This window comes from Pieris rapae, chromosome 22 (assembly GCF_905147795.1).
Source record: "Pieris rapae chromosome 22, ilPieRapa1.1, whole genome shotgun sequence".
In the NCBI taxonomy this organism is placed as follows: Eukaryota; Metazoa; Arthropoda; class Insecta; order Lepidoptera; family Pieridae; genus Pieris; species Pieris rapae.
Genome location: NC_059530.1, coordinates 7,152,536 through 7,176,940, shown reverse-complemented (window position 1 = coordinate 7,176,940; position 24,405 = coordinate 7,152,536). Strand labels below are relative to the sequence as shown.

General features: G+C 33.6%; 1 protein-coding gene across 1 annotated transcript; it reads left to right on the top strand.

Annotated features, from left to right (window-relative positions):
• The first annotated feature begins 217 nt into the window (after positions 1-217).
• Positions 218-6,345, top strand: LOC110992894 (protein krueppel-like). Its single transcript, XM_022258881.2, has 2 exons — positions 218-375; positions 3,464-6,345. Exons 1-2 carry the CDS (start codon positions 339-341, stop codon positions 4,318-4,320), a joined length of 894 nt encoding a protein of 297 aa, XP_022114573.1. The 5' UTR covers positions 218-338; the 3' UTR covers positions 4,321-6,345.
• Positions 6,346-24,405: the final 18,060 nt, after the last annotated feature.

The window sequence follows — 24,405 nt, the reverse complement described above, 5'->3', positions numbered from 1 at the left end:
ACCGACCCATACGGGAGTCGTAAACATAAAAAAGTGCTTATGTGTTCGTCCCGAAAAAACTACAAGGAACATAATGTAGTGGCCATAAAAATGCATTGCGTGCACGAGTGCAACGCGGGGGCAGGGGGCTTTAGACCCCTCCCTCGTGGGGTGTGTTTACCGCGCATAGGGGCGGCCGGCACGAACTCAGATCAAACCAGTGTTGTGGTAGGTCTCAACGAGAACGGTCGTATCACAGAACGAAATAAATCGCGGAATATGCCAAGGTTTTAATCATTTGTCGTATTGGACGTTTAACAATTAGTTATCTGGTGTAAATGTTGTGAAATTGGTGTGAGATGGCCATATCGCTGCAATCGTCGCAGAATTCTCGAGGTTTGTTTTTTTTTTATTATTTATTTCTAAGTGCATATTTCTAAGTTTGTATGTGATCATTTGGCATGCGTGTCTAATGCGCTATGATTGGGCGGTGTGACGGCCGCACACATGGGTTATTTGCATTTTTGACTCAGTCAAGCGTAGCCTTCCGCGAGTGAGTGCCTCGTAGCAACTCTACGCTGCCGCTACGAAATAAACTACGAGTTCTATAAAACTTTATTATGAATGAAAATGTGAATATCAATACTGGTACACCGTTAAAGCAAAAAATAGCCTCTTACTAACAATGTCAATGGTAAATATAAATGTAATGTAATGATTACATAGTATGTATTAAAATCAGGATAGTTTTAGTAATTATAAAATTCATTACTCAAATGTAAAAACAATCATCTATTGGTTTAAAGTTTAAAGAACTCTATATTTCAATATAAAAATTAATAACGAAATTTTAACGATAAATCATACTATATTAATCACTACTTTGTTGTTGAAATTAATAAACATATATTACACGTAGTTTACACAATTATTACAGGAAATACTTTAGGAGCAACATAAAAAACAAATATTTTTATATTTATAAAATAAACGATGCGTTGTTATAAAACATATTCTAATGTTTTTCATATGAAAATATAGCTTAATTTTGTCCTTATACACTCTACCTTCAAGTGGAGCCAGAATATATGGAGTCAGGGTTAGCCGAAGCCAAAAAAGATTGTACTTAACCCTAAATAGCCGAAACCGTACGAACTCTAATCTCCAGAAGTACGTTACCTGACTCTTTAATCGCATTTAAGTTGGTTAGAAATTAGGCCGTTGTTTTGTTAACTTTTTTGTTATTTAGACACAAAATTAGGACAAACTCAGGATACAACAAAATTGACCCACATACAAAAATATGTATAACATTTCGCTTCATTTCGTTCCGCGTGCGGCCACGACCAACGAAATCAAGCACGAAAACTACAAAAATACAAACTAATAAAGAACTAAATTATTTGAATCATACATACATACTCTTAAAAATGTTAAACTATATTTTGATAACAAGTGATTTTGTTGATAATTCCGCGATAAATATTCTGGCCTTTTTAACTTAAAATTGGTATTTACAATATATTTAAAGATAATTAATAATTAACTAAAACTTATTATTAACTCAAATGTCACTGTTTTGGACGTTAAATTAACAAAAACAATCAACAGTTCTTAAAAAATATGTTATTAGTATTATCTGAATAATTTAAGTTACTGTCCATAATTATTAATTTTAAATTTATTGCGTATGAAGGACATTTTTTTTATAAATATGAAAAAGTAATTATTTATTTATTTTATTGTACTCCTACAGCTAACATAAATTATATATAATAGCAAACAAATACACTGAGAATATAGCCACAGATGGAATACATGATACATTATATAACATAAGATTTATAAAAGGGAACAAACAAACAAAGTATTTAATACAATTAACTAACTGTGATTAAATTTAATTAATTAATTAAGCCTAAATTGATTGTGTTGTGTAATGGTCTAAGAGTGTGTAAGAGTATAAAAGTATAAACTTGATGTTATTCAAGAAGTAAAGTATGACAAAAGAAAAGCATAAGGTCTGTTATCAGTGAACCCTTGCGCATTGAGTTATGGAGTGGCAGACCGCCGGTGAGTCCATAAAAGTATTGAGTATGGGTTATTGACAAATATTTATGGCGTATAAAGAGCGGATAATTACAACTCTTTAACACATAAAAAGCGGTGATCGGAAGGGTGCGGTACCTTACAAAATTTATCGCGCTACCCGCCGGGGTTCACTATTGCAAATACCATATTGACTGATTTTTATTATCCATTAAACATACTTCAATAGTGTATTATATCATGAATCTTTTTGGTTTTTGATTTATCACTGGTGATACGTCATTATCTGTTTATTGTAAAAAACATAATATATACACAAGTACATTTTTAACAAAAAGGCCACATTAAAATTTGGTCTTTTTCACATATTTGAATGAATTGACATGAGTTTTTTACATTTAATTTTGAGCAAATTTTGCCTATTAAATACATCAATTTGAATGATTGATTAACCACTTTAATTAAAGTTTATATTTAAATAAACATAAACTATATTAAACTATATTCACCTAAAACAGTTACGGAATTTTTATTTCAGACGCGACCTTTAAACTTCTTGGTAATCCCTACAAACGAAAATACATTATCAAAATGAATTCTAATTACGTCAATTTCTAAAAAGTTATATTACTATTATTAAGAAATATTTCAATTTAATTGCGATTTTAACGTAAATACTAAGTAATAAGTCGATATAAATATACCTATAGAAATCGTAGATTCAATTTAAAGCGGCCGAAATTAATTCGACGTCTAAGTAGATAATGTAAAAACGCTTCCCTCCGCTCATCCTCTTCACGCCTCAAGGAGAACTTTCAATTATGATTTTGTCTAATTTTAATTAAGTGCTCTCAAAAGGCTTTTCTTCGTCGAAATTAATATTTGAATATAATTTGGGAAGAGCGCGGGTGGAGGCCGCCTTTGGAATAATTAATTCCATTATGGAAGACTGAGCATTCGCGCCTACTCATTTTACCGGGCTTGTATAATTTATGTCTGCTTTGACGGCATAGAAAAAATATCAGAAGTTATACTTTATCTTATTATTAAGAGACATTCATTATTCACTGTTATTAAATAAATAGTGCTATTATATTAATATTGGAACATTTCCATGGTATGTTCTGGAGGAGGTAATTTGCGCAACAGGTCGGGGCGGAAGCGACCTGCAGTCGCGTGATTGCGACCAAATGTTTCCTTCGCTACGTCTGGCTTACACTTTTTGCGGTATTTTTTGCCTCCTCTCACTGATAAGTGTGCTATCGATAGGTTCGACTGCGCGTTTGCTTAGGTTGGCTTTAACCCATATCGGAAGTACGACACATTCTCCGACATGCAGTTTCAGCTGTTTATTTAGCCCATTAAGATTAACGGCATTTTTAAAATTGAAAGTCTATTTTTATAAATAAATTATCAAGATTTTCTTTGTCCACAGGTGTATCGGTAAGATCTCTATCAAGTATGCGGGAAGATACTTTGCCAATGCTAGCGGAGAGGCTGCTGGCTACACGAGCGGCGGCGCTGGTGGCGGGATTACCAGCTGAGCTGTACTCGAATGCTCTGTTGGCTGCCTGGCCTCCTTCACCACCCCCACCGCTGCTGCCACCCCCTGCTCCTGAGCTAGATCGTGCCCGTAAACGACGAAGAACCCCTAAACTTGACGACACCTCCACTGCACCTCTTTCGCCACCATCATCGGGGTCTTCTCCTGGTGCCACCGATCCTCCCCGCGACAAACTGTTCACTTGCAAGGTCTGCTCCCGGTCATTTGGCTACAAACATGTTCTCCAAAACCACGAACGCACTCACACCGGCGAGAAGCCATTCGAATGCGGTGAATGTCACAAACGCTTCACAAGGGATCATCACCTAAAAACCCACTTGCGTCTACACACCGGAGAAAAGCCATACAGTTGTCCCCATTGCCCTCGACATTTCGTTCAAGTTGCTAACCTGCGGCGGCACCTGCGCGTGCACACCGGTGAAAGACCCTACGCCTGCGCCCGATGTCCAGCCAGGTTTTCAGACTCCAATCAGTTGAAAGCGCACGCGTTGGTCCACGAAGGAGACGCTCCTTTCGCGTGCCGTTGCGGCGCCAGGTTCAGACGTCGGCAAGCGGCTGCTCTGCACCGCTGTCCTAGCAGCGGATGTGAACCAGGCACTCCCAGCCCGCCGGCCGCAGACTGGCGCTGGGACGATTGGCCCGAGCAGACGGAGCCGGAGGACCTGTCCCTTCCTCGCAGGCCAGCAACTCCGGACTCCCCCACCGATCTGCGCGTGCACTCCGCGTAGTGGGCGCGCACAACGGGCCTCTCGCCGCGCACTCATGAGCCGGTATACGAGTTCCTTTTGCGTAGAGCAGCGTTTTCGCCAATTTTTTACTTCGATGTTGCCTCGCTTACTCGGCGTTTTTACCCTCATTAAAGTAATGCTCTATTTTTTTAATAATTTCCATAGAAACCATTGCTCTAAAAAATTGTAACGGTGAGCTATTTTGCTTTTGTTTATTTCTTGGTAAGGCTACTGATGCCCTTTAGGTAGGCGTCCTTTCTGTTTTTATAATAACGAATTCGCAATAGTCTTGTTCAACCGTGTTACACTTTAAAATTTTATTGCCGTTCCATTTGCATAAGCGCAAGGGCTGCAAAAACGAGACACTTTTTGTTGTATTGTTCTGAACTGACGAAAAAATATGCAAAAGCAAATTGCATAATAGATTTTTTGATTTATGAGTTGACTATTGTTTGTTCTTAACATAAAAAAATGTTCGTTACGTCGTAAACTAAAAATCTGTTGCTCTTCGAATGGCGTTAACCGGAATAGGCTCGCGGATAAGAAGGTCGCGACATTGCCTTATTATTTCAGCGACAAAGGCTTGTTAACAGTCGGTGATTAAATAAGTATTGATTCGGGCGGTAGTTCCGTTGGGTGGACAAAGACGAAGCTATTGTGTGAGCCCTCATCCATCGCGCCTCACGAGAACCCAACCGGGTTTTAATCACCCTTATTATAGCCAATTCTGGAAAAATTTCTATAACTATTGCGAAATGTGATCGTTTCAGTTCTTTTTATTAAATTTTAAACATTAAAGAATGTAGGAAACAGCGATTCACAACACGCGTAGGGGATAATTATTTGAGATCAATGGAGCTTTTACTTGTAAGTAGGTAATTATTTTATCGATAAAATCGAGGCAGCCCCGAGTAAGCGAATCACAATCGAAGGAGACGGACGCAGCGTGCTTCTTTGTAAATATTGCTGTCATAAATTATTTATTATTTATCTGTTAGTACATAAATATTCACGTATAAGTCGTCTCAGTGACGATCGCTGTTAATAGAGAATAATATATGTAAATATTTTAATCAAAGTGTATTGATAATAAATTGCGGATAACCGCTATATACCATTCGTGGTTTGATATTATTGTTAGAATAAAGATTATGTAGTCTAATGGCTATTACGTTATAATTGAACACCAAAGCCATTTATATCTCGAATAAGATGTCTCATGACGTTACAATTTCGAATGTGTACATTGTAAATGAGACCTTATTGGAGATGCATATGGCTTAAAATGGCGTTTTCGTGTCAAAGCTGCATTAATTATTGCAATTTGTTCTTACGGGTATTAGTTTCCTACTAGTTATAATGTGATTTTTTTCGTTTTATTTAAGGACTTTATTGTTCGAGCACACTACGATTGTAATTGTATTGATTGTTGATTATTATTATTTTATTTTCGTAAGGATTAAGGGTCTAGTGTATTAAGTATTCCCAAAGAAATTATTGGTACAAACATTGATGTGTACAAATAAATGTCGACTAGTGATTACAAGTAATGTTATATGGTCGTAGTTAGTTTAATGTTAGTCGTACCAGTCTACCTCATTTCAGACACTTAGGCAGGGTAAATAGCCAAAAACTTAAATATTTTCTATACTTCAACTCTATTGAGATCTCATATGTATAATTTACACACTAAGCTATATGCTGAGACTGATTTATATTACAATTACCTCATTAGAACGAAGGCTTTCTGCAATCATTTAAGTTCCTATTAAATATATTTGTTTAGTATTGTTTTTATTTAGTAGTAGGGTCCATGTGTGCCATCGCAGGATTGTTTTGTGATACAGATTTCAACTGCCACTATCTACCTCATGTATAATCCGAATTAGACGCTCGTCTGTCATCATCTCTTGTACAAATAATAGGTTACGAATGTAAAATAATTAATAGTTATTGTATGAATTTATGTATTTCTTATTGATGTCCAGTACATATTGAGAAATAAACAGATGTTTGTTATTTAAACAGTTTTTCATTTGTATTCCCTATTATGGACACGCAAACTTCATATTCTAAGTTGTTTCTTTGGAATCTATTGGAAGATTTAGACCTTGTGATAACTATGTATATACAACGAAGCTATTATTCAAATTTCTATGGCTTATAGTTCCGTAGGGTTTTTAGGTATCACCCTCTCATATTTAGCTATCTAGTGCCACCAGCACTACATATATTATACAGATCTTGACATTTAAATTTTACACACATTTCACAGTCCACTAAATGGCAAGCTGGCAACACCCATACTTATATATACTCATTATACCAACTCTACAAGATAGACAAATCATAATGTACAAAATTTGAAAAATTGGAAAAATACGAGGGCGCCATCTAGTGGTCCAGATGTGGTTATAGGTGAAATAATTGTAGTGACAAACGAGACTATAGTTATAAATTCAATATTTTTTACACAAGTTTTACCTAGATAAAAGTAAAGGTAGTGATATTAACCTTTGTAAAAGTCCATACAGCTAATTAATTAGCTATAGTGATACATATGAAGTGGATATAGATCAGCTTAGTTTTCATATATTCGTCACTAATCATGGATAACTCATCTCACTAAAATGCTTTTCGTAATAACTACGAAGTATAAGGCTTCAAGCTGCTATAATAAGTTTGACACCGCACTCTATATAAGCTGTAATACTATATGCATTAACAGCATAGAACATAGAGTGTATTCTACAAGTTGTTAATGCTACAACCCTGTTATAACATGTATACTTGAAATAATTTTGGTCATTGAAGCGTTAATTATAATAAAAATTATAAAAGTAGTGATTTAATTTAGGTTTTGATTTTTTGTACAAAACAATTTTGTCAAAGCATTGTCTCGCAATTTTAATGAATATCTTTTAAACAGTAGGAGAGGTAAAGCGTTGTAAGAAAGCGGGCGAATTATAATTTATTTGGAGAAGTGGCAACGAGCCCCCGCCCCGCGTCCCGCCGCCCGCCCTCGCCGCCCGACCTACCCTTTGCTTTCGCCCTTCGTTACCTACGCACTCGACAACGGTTGCAACTCGCGAAAGAAAATATTTCAAATACACATTTTATTTTGAGATCAATATGCTTTGGTAATTAAAATTACTACTGAAATAAATGGATGGCTGATCCATTGCTTTCCAATCGTTTTAATCACACAAAGATAAAATAGAAAAACACAATTTAATTAAGTATTAATTTGATAATGTTAAATAGTATTAACTTATGACCAAACTCTAATATAATGATTATTTAATATGTATAATTAGGTGGTTTAATATGTATTATTTAATTGGTGTGATTTGAGGAAAAAGTAACGTCATAATTTTTATAATTATGCACATTGGCAAATTTATATTTAATACTAGTATATAATGTGTGCATTGTGCCTTGTGGAAGTATTTAAACAAAGTTTAAAGCACAAACACATGCTCGAATATTCGCCACCGACAACAACGGAAAATCATATCAATATTCATTCTAGGAACTATTCTTTAAAATTTGGCAACGAAAAATAAAGTTACACTTATCACAAATTGGCCTTTGCTATTTGCACACAATAAATCTATACTTTCTGTTATAAGAAAATAAATAATAATTAGATTATTTTTAATTAAGTTACAACACATTGGCTTTCAACTTCATACTTTCTGTTTTTTCTTAGGTAGGTTGTGTTCAAAGAGCTGACGGGGTTCGGGCGACGGAGGGAGCGTGGAATTAAGAGGGAGAAGGGGGGCCCGCCCTGGATACTGAGAGGAGTTTTAACCAATTAATTTTGTTCCTCAACGCAAACTCTGCTATATAATAAGGTATAAGTAGGCATTAACTGAGGCGCGCCGATAGCTGGCCCGACCGGGGGCGACTTCGCTCTTATAATGTTTTATTTCTTGTTAAGCTCTCCGTTTCTCCACTTTTAATATTTAATAGCGTTTTCATGGCTCGTGTTTTATAGCGCACTTACAGATTCCTCAATCTTAAAATCATTGCTTAATCGTTAAAATTACATGAATATTAATCGTCGTCACAAACAGTAAACATCTTGATGGTATATACGAATATTTTTTTAAATTTACATCAAATGATAGGAAATTATCTTGAACGAGTTTTGTACGTGTCCAACCCCATTTGCGTGGGGTAGACGTTATTGCGTCTGTTTCATTTATTTATTAGGTAAGTAAATTAGTTTTTCGCTGTAAATCGAACTCGGGACTGTCAAAAAAACTTAGCTACGAAGGCAGTTGTTTACAAATACTTTGTATAAGATTGGGTGTAAGATAAATTAATGCAAAGTCATAAATAACACATATGTTGCATTGAATTTCATCCGCGGATCCATGACGAAAAGGGTTTCACCCGAGGCGGAGAGATTTAAAAAAAAAACTCGCGCGCGTCAAGATGGCGCTTTAAAAAACATTCCGTTGGAAATGTTAAAAAACAGAGATGCACTCGAAAAAATAAACCGCAGAATACGTTAAAAAACGAAGTGCAGCACGCGAGTCGGGCGCGAGACACCCTTTCCCTTTTGTGGGACGCGAGCTACGTTTTTTATCGTATAAATTAATAAAGTATAATCTGCCTACACTTTCGTCTTTACTTTTTTATTCATTTGTTTTTGTGGTGGCGGAAACGGCGTATGCGACAGGTGGCTGATGATACCTTTAACCGATTATGCAAAAGTTAATTTGCCTAATATGTTTGCAGATGTCTTACTCCGCAGCAACATATGTATATTGGAAAGTGTATATTTATTGAGTTTTCTGCTTAATTCAGCTTTCTTTTATTACACAATTCTTAATGATGCAATGCTGTCGAAAATAAGTTACATCTTTGTCCGTGGTGCCTCTGTGGTTAACGTTTGATATGTACTAGGTTCATGTCGATATAAAACTGTTTTAATAGAACTACACCTGGTCCCTGAATTATCATTAAAATTGCGTTTGTGAATTTTATTGATAAATTTTAATACATATTTACAGTGTTTATTACTTCATAAATCAGTTTTGATAAAAACTAAAACAGTTTTAACATAAATACTTTGTATTTCCCAAACTCACAGGTATTGCATTTTACTACATGAAACTTACGTCAATTAAGCTGTAAAATTAATAATGTAATTTGTTTTGAATTCTAAATTTTACGGAATTATTTGTTAACTTTATCATTTATTATTGTAAATTATAGAAAGAAATTCCTTTTTTACAGTAAGAAAAATAGCATAAAAATTTAATATCTGACATTAAATATGAATAACATTGAGTTTCAACTCAGTAAAGATAGCAAAAAGCAATGAGTACCGGAAGCAGTTTTTGTTTTGTAGCCAGCAACGGGTAGGACGTTTTTATACATATTTTTATGGTGGATCTTATGCAACGACATCGCTAACTTACAACAAACAGGCCATTTTGAAAAAGTATAATTTGTTATTATAAATAAACATTTTTACCCCTTATCGACAGCATTATGTTATTCACGAATACTCATCATATTATATAATGATGACTTTGTGTATGTGAACGTGATAAACATGATAATTGAATAATAATTTAAAAAATCATTGAATTTTTTACCAATAGTTATTATTATTATTATTTCTCACTCACAATTGATTGTATATCAATCAATTTGTTCAATATAATTTTTGAAAGCGTCGCAATCAAAACCCATGCAAGACAACGGACGGAATCTAAATTATAACAAAGCCTCTAGTCTATTAAATAATTATGAAGATAGATGCTCTTTATAATTCAAATGAATTAAAACCTTTAATCAAATTAAATCAGATCATGACATTACGAATGCTCTGATTTTTCTTTTTCTGATATTAATGTTGGTTGAATTTTTTACCACTTAGATCGCATTATTTAAATCTGTAGGTCACCCACCCATTGTCTACAATTTCTTACGATTTGACAAATTATTCGCGTGAATAGACATTGAATAAGTGAAAGCTTTGTGCCTGCGATGCATTGTGAAGTATGTTATATTGATGTATTCACACGATGCACGTGTTCTGATTGAAGGTAACCTTGCGTCATTTAATATATTTTTTGCTTTGGGAGAATAATATAGGTATAGGACGAATATTTACGTTGCCTTCTATATCTTTAAGTTTTTGAGAAACACGCATTTTATATGTCAGGAGCGTGCTTCTAAAATTGGAAGTAAAACGATACTATAAAAATCGAAATGTAAGCGTAGGTGGATTAATACAAATAGAAAACTTTAGTTAAGTTGGGTCAGTGCTTTGTGTCTGTACAGAATTCAGATAAATATTTGTATATACGATAATGTATTTCAATTATTTGAAACAGTTCCGACATTGCACTATCGTACAAATATATGTTTTATAAAACAGGGGGCAAACAGGCAGGAGGTTCACCTGATGTTAAGTGATACCGCTGAGGGCTTGCATGTGAGTTGCCGGCCTTTTAAGAATTGCTACGCTTTCGTTTATTCAATATATAACCAAAAGGTATAAGTTACTACAACAAAAGTGTACGCGCCAATTAAGCTCTTGAATGAAAACAATAACGACATTTCCGTATATAATAATACCTCTTCCATAAGACTATTGTATACGGCGAATTCGTGCCAGCTCTTCACTTTGAAGTGAGGCGATAAAAAATCCGCCCGCGCTTTGTCACGCAGTCTCTATTTTGATAGTGAATTCGGTTAACCGACGTCCATTGTCACCGTGCCGTTTGATTATTGATTTTTACGCTAAATATTACATTTATCAAGCTCCTATTCATCGCAATTATATCTTCACAAAAGGATGAACTCTACAGTATCATAAATCAGAACTTGTCGCGATTCAAGATCAATACAATAAAGAATGTAATGTCATTCTCATTTCACTTCTTCTTTAATTCGAATTTCGCTCCATCAAGCTTATGAAGACTACGGAAATCTAGGCTATCTCTCTTTTATGCATTCATCAAAATACAACTATAATTTATTAGAAAAAATTGAAAATTTAGATTTGCTATCCGTGTTAATTACTTTCAGTGGCACTCAGAGTTGTTCATTATACCGGTTATCCTAATGTACATGTTCATGTTTAACTAACTTTACCATACACAATGGTATCGTTGTATATGTTTAGTAATATTTGTGCCTACTACTAACATAATGAGCTTGTGTTGTTATACGTGCTAATCTCAGCAACTACTGGTATATTATACATTAATTGAGGAAAGGCTCATCGTGTTGAAATTTTAAAAAATCGTCTAAAGAAAAGTTGTTTGTCGGGTTATGTAATCCTTTAATCCATATCAGTACCCAGTAACTACCACAATGGTAATTGTCATGCTTGTATTTGTTTGTTGTGAAAACTGCCGACAAAGAGTGCGATCTCTATACATTACGTGTTTGATGTAACAGTGGTCAGTAGCAATGTTTACATTTAATCCACACCATCCTTTATGTTTTCGCAAGTACCTACAAAGGAATCGGCCGCCTTCAACTGTTTATTCTGTTTTCTTTTCACAACGCTTCAATTGTTAATAATAATACATATTTGACACAGTAGTAAGCAGATAGCTTTAAGTTAACAATGATTATTATTAAACTATAAATTTCTTCCGCCTCTTTTACTGTGAAACTCTTTCGCAGAACAATCTCAAAAAAATTTAAAAGCTAAATTTTAAGTGATATTTGTCGCTTTGTTAAATCACATGTTTTAATTTCAAGTATTCTGTTAGTAAATGAGAGTTAGTTTATTAGCTGTATTTGCTAAAATGTGTACGTTTAGGAGTAAGCTTCGTTTAGATTACGTTTGAATATTGACCAACTGCTGACAACTGCTGCTGCTAGTTGTTCTAAATTTTAACAGCTCACTAGAATAATGTGTAGGTAGTATTTAAGATGTTGTTTTATAACAATAAATTGAATATTGCTCTGTCTGTCTCATTTCTCGCTTCCTTTCAAAGTAGCGAAATTTACTTCAATCCCTTAATTATCGTAGCCCGATAGCTTTGAGATAATCCCACGATCTTGAAATATTGAACCTATTCGAAAGGCTGTATCTGTTACCTTAGATCTCTTCCTGCAGTCATCCCTTACTATTTAATACTTAGAGATCTGTAGCATTGTTAGGTTCTTAGGTCTATCCCTCTCTTATATTTAGTTATCTAGTACAGCTTACTCATACATACACTACATATACCTACTATACAGATACTGCCGACATTTAATACATTGTACATTATTCCTTCGAGCCGGATTGTTAATTTCGTTTAAAAGTAAACATTTGTTTCTTATGTTTTTTCCATATTATTAATTACAAAGTGTCGATCTATAATTGTTGAGTATTTATTAGCAATGATACCAATTTTTCAAATTAATCTTGTCTTATGTAATCTCTCTAAATACCTAAAGTGCTACAATACACTAGAAATATAGTATTTTTATAACGTCAGATACTAAAAATTAGCTAGTTTAGCTATTATTGTACTACAATTGTATTCTATAATCACAATAGTCAAACTTACTAATAAATAAATCATTTAAGTTTAAACTTTAAACTAGCACGCTTTAAGTTTAAATTAACACATTTAAATATTCTAGATCTTTCAGGAGGTCTAACCTACTTTTAATAAAATACCGGAGACTTCGTTGAAATCAGATTATAATTAAAAAGAACTCGTAGAAATACAATGAAACTCTATCTTTATGAAATCAGATCCGCAGATTCGAATTGCCAAACGAATAAGGTTAACTTATTCTTGCGCAGGTACTCAAACTATTTAACTAAATAATAATAATGAAAACTTATTACTAAACCTTGCAAATAGAGCAATGTTGAGTTGCTTTAGCGTGCGACTCTCATTCCTGAGGTCTAGGGTTTGATCCCCGGTGCGCAACACTCGCTTGAATGCCTTAGTCCCAAAAAAGACGACCCCGGGTGTCAGGCACAAGATGCTGGGCACCTACGTGACAATGACGACACAACAATGAGAGCATCGTTCCCTGCTTAAACAATTTATGATGTTTTAATTTAGTAGATTTAGTCTCCTAAAACAGCACCAGTGGCAAGGTGTCAATCATACGCAACGGGTAATGACAAAGGATAAAGAATACGTGGTGGCTGCAACTCGACCCAACACCTTGATCAATGTGGGTTAATAGAATTCGGCACATTTTTTACTCGGATTGCCAAAAAATGAACACCCGTTCAGAAATCTGACACCATCCGGTGACGTAAACACCGTTTGTTGTTAACGGGTATGTTAAAAGTGTTATGTAACTATTAAATGACATAGGCCGCGAGTCACATTTAAGTGGTATAAGATGCTTATTTAATTGAATTTCAGTTCTGTGACTCATGAACATAGTTTTATTTATTAATTTATTGGTGCTTAACATAATAAAATATATACACTAAATTACCTTAAACTACTAACAATGTTTTTTTATACATAAATTTATGTCTTTTGAAACAGTCGCAAATATATCAAGTTCTGGTTAGGACTGAGGAAACCGTTAAGCAGCGAAATGATGAACAGAATTGGTGGCGGAGAAAAGTACTTGAGCGTTTAGTTAATATTGCATTTTAGGTATCAAAAGTCAAATACAAAGTAATTTTAAATGGTGGATTTAATAATCACGTTTAATGAAAAATCGATTCTACAAGGCTGTAATAAAATCAGTAGTACAGTACTTTAAAAAGGACAATGAATTGTAGGTATTCGTTGTACGAAGACACACCAAGGAAGAAGGATTAGTATCTCCTCAATAATTTCGGTTTTTTGTTCTCCTCCTCCTACTGTAAGGGATATTTCAGCGACTCAACGCGTTATTATTTGAGAAAAAGCGTTATGCGTAATTAATCAAAATATTACTCCTAGGTTAAACTGAGCATATTTTAAACAGCATCTCAACATTTGTACTTTCTCTTTATTGCATGGATGTAAACAAAATCGACCTTGAATAATAGCGAAAATCAATAGTGCAATGGGACAAGTGCACTTTTATGGCATCAGCTGATGAAAGAGTTCAATGCACTATGCATAGAAAAAAACGTGGGTATAATATGCGTATAGAAAAAACGTAACCCTTCCGCATACAGGTACCCCACACAACCCTTTCAAACGGCTTATAAAAAACAGGGAAAGGGTAAAAAGGGTTGACGGTACGCATGCGTCTCGTGTCAGTGCCCTCTCATTTTAAATTTTGTAATGATCCATTTTTTATTTGCATACGCGTACGAGATGAAGATCGATACTTTTCATTACGGAATGTTTGGCAGTTTTTTTTTACTAAGCCGCTTTTTTAACTTTAGATTAATACATATAACATATAATCACTTGGTAGAACTTCTATTTGCACCTTTTGTTCGTGCTATATCACGAAAAATTGCAAAAAACTTTTTTCCTAAATATTAACATTGTTTATTAATTGTAACATTTTTAAAGTTATTTATTGGTTATAAGCCGAACAGTATCTAGGAGACTCTTATCCCTGAGGTAGTAAGTTCGATCACCGTCTGTACTCCAATGGACTCCTAAGTGTGCTTTGTAAGATTCGCGAAAGGTGAAGGAAACATCGTGAGAAAACCGGCATGTAATAGTGTCGAAATGTCATTCTATTTCAATGACATTAACCCCTATAAATACTATATTTATCTTTAAACTTAGTACAAGTAGCTTATGTAAAATATTTATATTATATACTACATATTAGAATAACACTTTAGTAATTATTTGGAACTTAAACCTTGGGAAGTCTATTCTGTTTAGTTTATATAAGAACGTTAGTGATCTTGAAGTGAATCAGAAGTTCGATCATTACGCTTTTTATTATTTGAGGTCGTAAAACTTGATAACTGAAGATTTCGTAGACAAGAGCCTATTGTTATCTCAGTTGTTATTCACAGATCACTGGCGATCCGAGCCATTTATATTATTTTGATCTTTTCAATACTTCATTGCCCATGGACCAAGGTTTCATTAATTAAATAATATTTTTTAGGTTTGTTTAACCACAAAATTCCTGTGATATTCCTGAGTTTGATTAGTTACCTACTTTTCTGAAAAATACGTTATGTGTATCTGTTAGCCGTTATTGCTTATATAATATCTGATTGTGCTTTAAACCATGAAGTTTTTAACTAAAATTCAATACCAGTCTTGTCATTAAAATGCCTCTAAGCCAGTTATGCATATGAGTCACGCCAAACTACACACACAGTATTAAAACCTTTAAAAAAACGTTATTAAGAACCCAAATTACTTTTTTCCTACAAAATAGAGGTAGAGACGACAAACGCCTATAATTCGATAATAACCTCCGTTGCATAGAAATATGAATATAACTAGCAAATAACGGAGTGAAACTATAATTAAGAAAGATAAATATCGTTTATTACGAAAGTCGATTAGAAAAAACTACCCCGTTCACCCCACAATTTGTAACCCGTACAGTGGGCGCCGCGAGTCGACTTGCGACCCACACGCAACTCGGTACTATGGAAGAGGCTTCTCGCCATTTATTTACCCCATAATATCTCAAAAATATACTTTGTATATATCGTCCGAATGTAAAATATCCAATAGGTTTTATAGTTAAAATCAATCATAAACAAATCATTGGAAATGGTGATATTTACAAATATTTAATTGTTATTCCGGTTTTTAACACCAACTTCACCAGTCATCCACTTAGAAACAAAATTCAAGAAACAGACAGAAATCTCCGTTTTGCTAATGTTGCAATGTCTTCTTTATATTTCGTAAGAAAAAAACCAGAATTAAAATCAGTCTATTTCAACCAATATACTCTTCATCTATCAGAACTTTTCAAAGGCTGTCACAAATTATAAAATATAAACGATCCTTTCCATACTTTTTATCCGTAAAAAATGTTACAGTTACACAACGCGTTTCCATAATAATAGAATCATTATAGAAAACAGAAGAGTGAGCAGCTGATTTATTGGACGATAATGGTCCCTGTCATAAATAGTTTTTTTTAATATAACAAATGCGTTTTACTATGCTTTAGCACCGGGCCTTATAGCTTTTTTAATTAGATAACATATTTCTTTAATAAGTTACATAACCAAAACTGCAGGCATGGTATGACCTATATTGTTGTTAGTTCAAAGACTATAGACTCGAAAAACCCACTACGAGTGAGTGCTAATCACTCACAGGAAAAAAAATCTGCTGGTATTGGAATGTCCGCACGTTTTACAGACACACAGATAGATCTTTAATATTTAAGTTATATTGGTATTCCAATACACTAAATTCTGAATTGTATATTTCTCCGTTTTCGATTCGATTCCGATTTTTATTTAAATTGTGACAGAATTAGATACGTACCTTATTCATTATTATAGTATAATCTATTAAATATATTATAAAAAAAATATACTATTAAAAATCGCCTTTAACGCTCCGTAATCTAGAAAATATTATTTTATAGTTACATTGCACCATATTTTTAATAAATCCTTTGAAAATTGAGATGTCCTACATTAATATGTCAGCCACATATGGCCGACCTTGACTAACGCAATGCCGAATGTCGAATCCCAATATGATTTATTGTGTTCATTCAATATTTGCGCAGCGGAGTTCGGACACAGCGTAACACAAGAGTGAATTTAAATGATTTAAAATTCAACGATTCCTCGTTGAAAAAAAGAGTTAATATTGATTTCTCGGCGTGGGGTGCAGCGGCCGGCTGAGTCACCCCACGGTTTTTTAACTCACCCTAAGTTATATTTTTTGTAAAGCCCCCCCTTTACCCCTCCCGGGCCGCTTTAAAGGATGAGTAGTCTCTATGGAAACGACTCCATCTAATTTATAGGCGGACGAAAGTACGAATTGCTTAATTAAGAATTTAAAATGTGTCTACTGAGCAATTAATAAAATCTGCAGATTGCGTTATATTTCAAGCTTTTAGCTGTCGAGTCAGGAATTTAATTAGATACTGTAAACGAATTGTTTACGTTAATCTTCGTTTTCAAAGGAAAGTGCACTTTTGTGATGTCTTTTAAATGAATTACGAACTTCCTTGTGTCAAACAAAAGTACTGTAAATTACGAGAAAAATATATGTTTGATTATTGAGGCACTTAATAAGTGTTATTTAATTAGACGTTAAAATCTTATAGAAAACTGTTAAAGATAAAACACTATACGATGAATCTAAAATAATAGGTAATAACACAGGCTTTGAGTTCCCTACAATCCCATTAATTCGCACTACGTTATTTATTCGCGACGTTTACTTATGAAACTTTTGAGTTTGGTTTGCTGTAAATTGGCGCAGTGTTTATTTCTGTTATCGCAGATCACTGCTCATATTGAATTTAGTTTAATTGATTGTCCCATGAAAATCAGATGAAGAAAGCGGAACACTTACTTGCCTATTAATAACAGCGCAACTGGTTGCTTCATGAAAATTAAACATTGCATTAAAAGAACATCTTTAGATGCGTACGTAGATCTTTATTTTCAATTTAGTTTGCGTATTAAACGCATTTCAGACACCCCAAATCTACCATTGTAACAATAATATATGAACTGTTATTTGTTATTATCTGTTATAACTTTACGCTACACGCTTTTAGCCACGGTCATCCACTATAAGGGATTGTCTTAGTGGGGTAATAGGAAGCGCTTTTTATCAACAGTGCGTGTTTACCTTAATATGCCCGTCGGTTTGTACGTAAGGGTTTAACGCGGGTGAGGGCACGCGCGGGTTAAAAAACTGTGGGTCACAACTAACGGGTGATGGCTCTCAGTTGTCGCTTTTTTGTTGCTGCGAGTGAGCGTTCGTAGACCAGAGGCGCCGGCGCAGGTGACAGGTAAGTTTTCAATTATTAATACACCTGTAAGTTATTTAAAAAAAATGTTTATATGATTTTTAAAGTTTGACTGGGATTGCCAAGTCTCCTCTTCATTTATTTTATTTTATAGTACATATTTCGAATTGCTTAAATCCACGCTTGTCTAATTAATATTTTTTCTCTAGAAAATCTCAATAAATCTCTCTTCTCTAGGGGCAAAAATATTTAGCAGAATTCTAATCTTGCCCCTTTCCAACTTACATGCGCTGTGTAGGCTAAACATTACGGGTAAAGACAAAGTACAAATAAATGCTAGTATTTTTCTAAAGATCTTTAATTATGAATTGGTTCGCGGATTTAACTGTATAGAAAGTTACTTAACAGTTTTAGTCGGATTAAAATAAAATTAACTTTAATGGTAAGAGATTTTTAGACTAAGTAACATAATCAGTGTTAAGCCTTATTAGACGACATTAAGTTTATTGATTTTTAAAGATATGATAATGAAAAAAAGCAGTTAAAATAAGTATGATTTTTTTTATTGTATTTAAACATTAGACCTTCTATAAACCCATTTAGTATAATTTTATTTCAGTAGTATATTCTTAAAGTAACGTTTTTGACTTTTGTAAGTAAACGCAAAACGTTTTTAGTCGATTGTAAAATGGGACATGGCTCATTCGCTTAAGCAACTAATTTGCCTATTTTAAGTAGCTCAGTGGTAATTTTCCTTAATGATAAATATTTCTTAATAAATGTCTAATAATCAAAATAATTTTTAATTTTAAATAATTTCTATAAACGTAAAACTAAGTTATTTCGCATTAATGAATAACTAAAAAAACAATGGTGGCGAAGATGCCTAATGAGCCATAAAGAAGAAAGCGATACGTAGAGCAAGGAATAGACAAAAGGGCGCGTCAAGGGTGAGGAAAGAACGCGGGTGAAGGCGCGAGGAAATGGCGGCAGCTAAATTAATTTGCGCGCTCCCGCCAAACAAAGGCACGCTAATGGAACGCGGCGAATGGAAAAAATGCCACCGTCCGCTCTCCGGCGACTTATATTTTCCTCTACAAACACTACCTTTGACTTTCTTAAGCGAATTACAAACATCCAACTTTGTCATTGCTCGCTTTGTCTAGATTTAATGAAAGTCCGATTACACAGAAGAAACATATAAAGGTCACCATTTTAATGAACAAATCGTATTGCAGACTACAAAATTTATTGTATTTAGTTTTTAGTTTTATAAATAATCTTACAAACTTTAGACGTGTTCATAAAAGTGTTTTAATTTATGTGTTATAATTTTGTATATGTATATGATGAAATACAGAGATTTTATAGCGTCAAATCACGAAAACTTAATGATGTCTGTAATCGGTCAAATTTTTAATTACATACTTAAATAATAATAATTATAAAGGTAATAAAAACTTGGATTCAATCGAGGGTGTTCAAGAATGTATACAAGTTCTTTCTCTTTTTAGAATCATAGATAGCAGAATGAAAAACACAAGGTTATCTAGATGAGAATAAAAATCAACTCATTATTTAGCCAGATAGCAGACACAATGACTGTATTCAAGTCAGTAATATCAGCAGTCGGCAAATCAGAGCCTCCGGAGACAATGAGCGATCCTTATCGTCTACGACCTGCCATTTTGTCGCGAAATATTAATGCTTATACATTACAGCCGAGAGATTTATGTGCATCCAATTAAAACTTCGAAGAGCTTGAAGACGCCAAATTAGTGGAATTCGCTCACATTTATCAAGACATCAGCGTTGCCGCGCTTCGAAACTTCCCAAATTTAAATTAGAGACAATTTTTACAGCCCCCCGGTGGGGGAGGGGGGGAGTGCTACCCTTTCCTTATAACGAGGAAGGCCTCATGCATTTTTATGTGCTTCTTTTTTCGTCGGCGTTTTAAACAAGGGGGGTTGGAGGGTGGCGAGGGGGGAACTTTTTTATTCGCGTCTTGATAAGTTAGGGTTGAAATTAGACGTTCGAGTTTCGCTCGCGGAATTCATAATGAGTGAAATTAATAAGTTTTCTTGGAGGGTGCTCCGAAATGCGATGGAATACACGGTATTATTGTGATTACACCCTACCAAGTTAAGTACTCGTTTTGATTTCGTCATGTATTATATTGAATTTTTTAATTTAAATATTTGTGATATACACTGAAACCTTTTCTTTTATTAAGCTTAACCTTTTCTTATCTGAATCTCAGAAAGGTATAGATAAATTTATTTGGAAAGCATCATGCAAGCTTACTATTCCATATTCATATATTCATATAATAATATCATATAATATTCCATAGTGTTAGGGTTTATCCTTTTCAGAAAACCCAGAATACCTATATCGGATTATTATACGATTAAAACGTTCAACAAAGCTTTGACATATGCATTGTGGTACAATGGTAAAACTCTAAGAATATTTACGCATATTGCGCTGTTAATTCCTGACTAAATATTGATCTTATAATGCCAACAAAAACATTTAAATAAGTCGTGAAATATTTAATTTTATGAAGCTTAGCTATTCAACAAACTATTATCTAAGATACAATTATTATAGATTTTTTAAATAATTCAAGTAATAAGTCTGTATGGAAATAATTAAGAACCCTTGTATAATTTTATTAGAAAATTTTGTCTTTTATTTATGCAACCATCAACCAACTCAATTATAGACAATTTAAAATTATTTATTTATTTATTAATCTTTCAGCTAACATACATATTATATAACAAAATACTCAGACAATATGCAAAGCTAAAACAGAATACAGAGATAAACAATATATATTAAAGATAGAATAACCAATATTTACAATATAACAGAAAACACAAGTTAGTGTATTAATAGACTAAAATATAAAAAGAAAACTGAAATGTAACATTAAACGAAAGACAATGAATTCTTAATATATATATAAGAAAAGACTAGGTTGTTACTGCTAAACAAAGTCAATTTACATTTTAATATTTGTTTAACCTGTCATAGTAAGCGATGACGGGAGTTTAATTTATAGATAAAAATCTTTTACTAAAATTAAATAAGGTGATTGTTATAACAATAAATTTGATTTTGGATTCCGCAGGTTACAAAGTTCGTGAATGTTACACTTGCACTTGGCGTGGTATGCAGAAACACATGGGCACACTTGTTGATCGCGATGTGTGAGCATGCGCGCACAATACATTCACAAATTTTTACACTTATGAACTTTCGCAAACGCTCTACGCTACAATTTATACTCGAACACTGTGGTTCTGTTAATGTTTTGTACAGGAGTATTAATAATAAAGAGAGATATTAATTAACATTTGGGAAATAATAAGTATAAACAGCAACATTTAACTCGTGAGTCAAGTAATATTAGTACAAATTAAGTTCACATTTTCTTCGCGACTAGTCATAAGCAATTACAAAATTTATAGAAAACTGAAGCGATTGTGTTAATTAGTATCAAAAACTTTGGCCATAAATAAGCATTGAAGAATAACAAAGAGAATACTTAAGATAAATTGAAGAAAAGTTGGAAGTCAGATTTGTGCAATTATCTGAGTAGAGGAGTCATTAGAGCAATCAATCCCGAAGCGGGTGGGAGGTTCTCGTATTATAATTCGCGACTAATAACATCGTTAACAACGGACATTAAAACAAAACAAACAGACTAGGTGCGGGGGGCGCCATCCTTCCTCGAATCCGTGTCATTAATTTACGTAATGCGTAGGTACGCGCTATCCCCAAATATTTAAGAAGCCTCCTCCGGGAGCGCCCGCTCCTCCACTATCCCCCCCGCACCACGTCGCCCCCCGAAGTCCACCCGTCGAGAATTATGGCGGCCGCCTTGTAATTATATTTTTTAATTTATCTTCCTTAGCGAATACAATGGAGGCGCCACCCCGCCACCGGAGCTTCCTTCTCATACTGAATATTGTATCAGGCCGCTGAAAAAAGGAGAGCTTTAATTACGAACGCGAGGTCTTTTCTGTAAATAATTAATGCCGTCTTTTTCTTGTCTCTAAGTCAACGCAGCCCGCGGCCTCTTTACAACTAATTATTAGTCATCACAGTACATTATACTATAATTAAAGTACCAATTAACTCATTCATTTACCGGCCAGTTATTAAGCTACGCGATTGTTAAATAGGTAAAATTAATATCGGAAAAAACCTTGTAACTATACTTTTTATATTTCAGCCTTATAATTAGTAGTAAGCAATGTTAAAGACGCCAATTTGAACCTTACAAATTTAAAATAAAATTCAAATTGTACACCCCGAAGTAATACTCTTTTGACAGTACAGCAGGGCGATGGGTTTTTGCTCCACATTAAATTTTGGCATGAGTTGTATTGCCGATCTCCCAGAAGTAACAAAAACTATTGGTGCCTGAGAGCCGAATGACCCCACGTTAAAGCATCGCTCACTTAGTCAAGGCTAACATTTCTGACATCATCTGATACATAAAAAAGTCTGCCATTTATAACTAAATAATCGACAAAGACAAAGGTATCCCTTGAATCTTGATTTATTACTTAAAAACATTTGCAAATCAAGCCAGGCTGCAGTACTTAGCGCGAGACAAAGTATAAAGTGACGGCCCCCATCCACCCGCTAAAAAACGTCTCTAATATTCTTTTAGAAACGGTGGCATTTACGGGCTATATTTTATTCTGAATTTGCATACGCTCCTTTTTTTCGGTCCTTTTTATGGGTGAGTTTTTTTCCGAGGGCTAAGATACAAAAGGGTAAAACGTGGGAGCACGCTTCATAATTAAATTGCGCGATTCACGTTGCCCCGACTTGTAACAAATAGTCTAGAGGACAAAAATCTGAATGATTTTTACTTTCTCTTGAGAAATTGATAAATTGGACTACAGCTGTTTATATATTTGCATTGTATCAAATCAAATTATATTAAATAAATTACCTCTATAAAAACCTACCCACGACATTTTATAGAATAAATGTATGGTTACACAGAGTACACATAGATTATTATAATATAATAATGTGTGTATGTTTGAAATAAATAAATAATAACTCGGATCGTATCTAAACGTCTAGAAACACGTTTTATTTCTCAAATACATGAATGGTGAACAAATATAACAATGGCGCAATTTTTTATACAAAAGACAATAATTAATTCTTATAACTTTATAATAAAGATTTAATAGAACTTTTTCCGTCGTGTTTCATAATTTAACTAACAAATTAGGAGAAATCTTACCCTGCTCTAAGTCAAATTACCATAATTGCTAATCAAATGTTGTAGAAGCAGCCGCTTCGTACTAATTATGAATTCTAATTTCCTCTCTTGTTTTACAGACCTTTTGAATTTGTAAATTATTACCCCGCCTATCAAATGAATATTTAGATAACGTAAGGCAGAACTATTTATAATTTTAAAATTCATTTATATTGTATGTAAATTAAACTTGGCTGATTATTTGGCTTTTCCTTCTCAGTACGCATCCTTCCCTGTACCTCACACATGCGAACTCCTTATAAATTAAACTAGTGTTTTGAAAACTCTAGTCATAAACGAAAATCTCTACCGCTAATTGTGTAGTTCGCTAATAATAAATTAAACTTTAGGTAGGTACATATTAAATTACTTTTTTATTGTCTAAAATAATTAAATACGTGCTTATTATTACTATAATAACTATACTAAATAAGAAATACTAAACCCGCGAAATAATTAATTAACCACAGATTAACAAAATGTAGTATTTAGTTATGACATAGTTTCAGTAAAATTTTAAAATGTACGTTTTTATTAAAGGTTTTTTTTTATATTTCTAATTTGTTACTGATACTTTTTACTAAAAAATTAAGGATTCATTCAAATCATTTTGCATTCTCGTCGTGTTTATGGTTCCGAAACGAAAGTTGTCTCCACTTTTTGGATCCAAATAGCATTAGTTAAAGATTTGCTGTAAAATAAAAATAATTACATAGACAAAAGAGGACGGTATTAATTATAGAAGTAATTGTGATAAAAGTGACTATTATCATTTAGATGGTAAACCATAAAATGATAAATTATAAAAATATATATTTTTAAACTAAATATATATTTTTCATTTCAAAATCAATTTATGGCAACTTTTATTTGAAAAGATTAATACCTATTTCTCTTTTAATTGGCGCGTGTATTTTTATGAATATTCTTTAAAAAGTCCAAAACAGCTTTCCCTTTCAGAA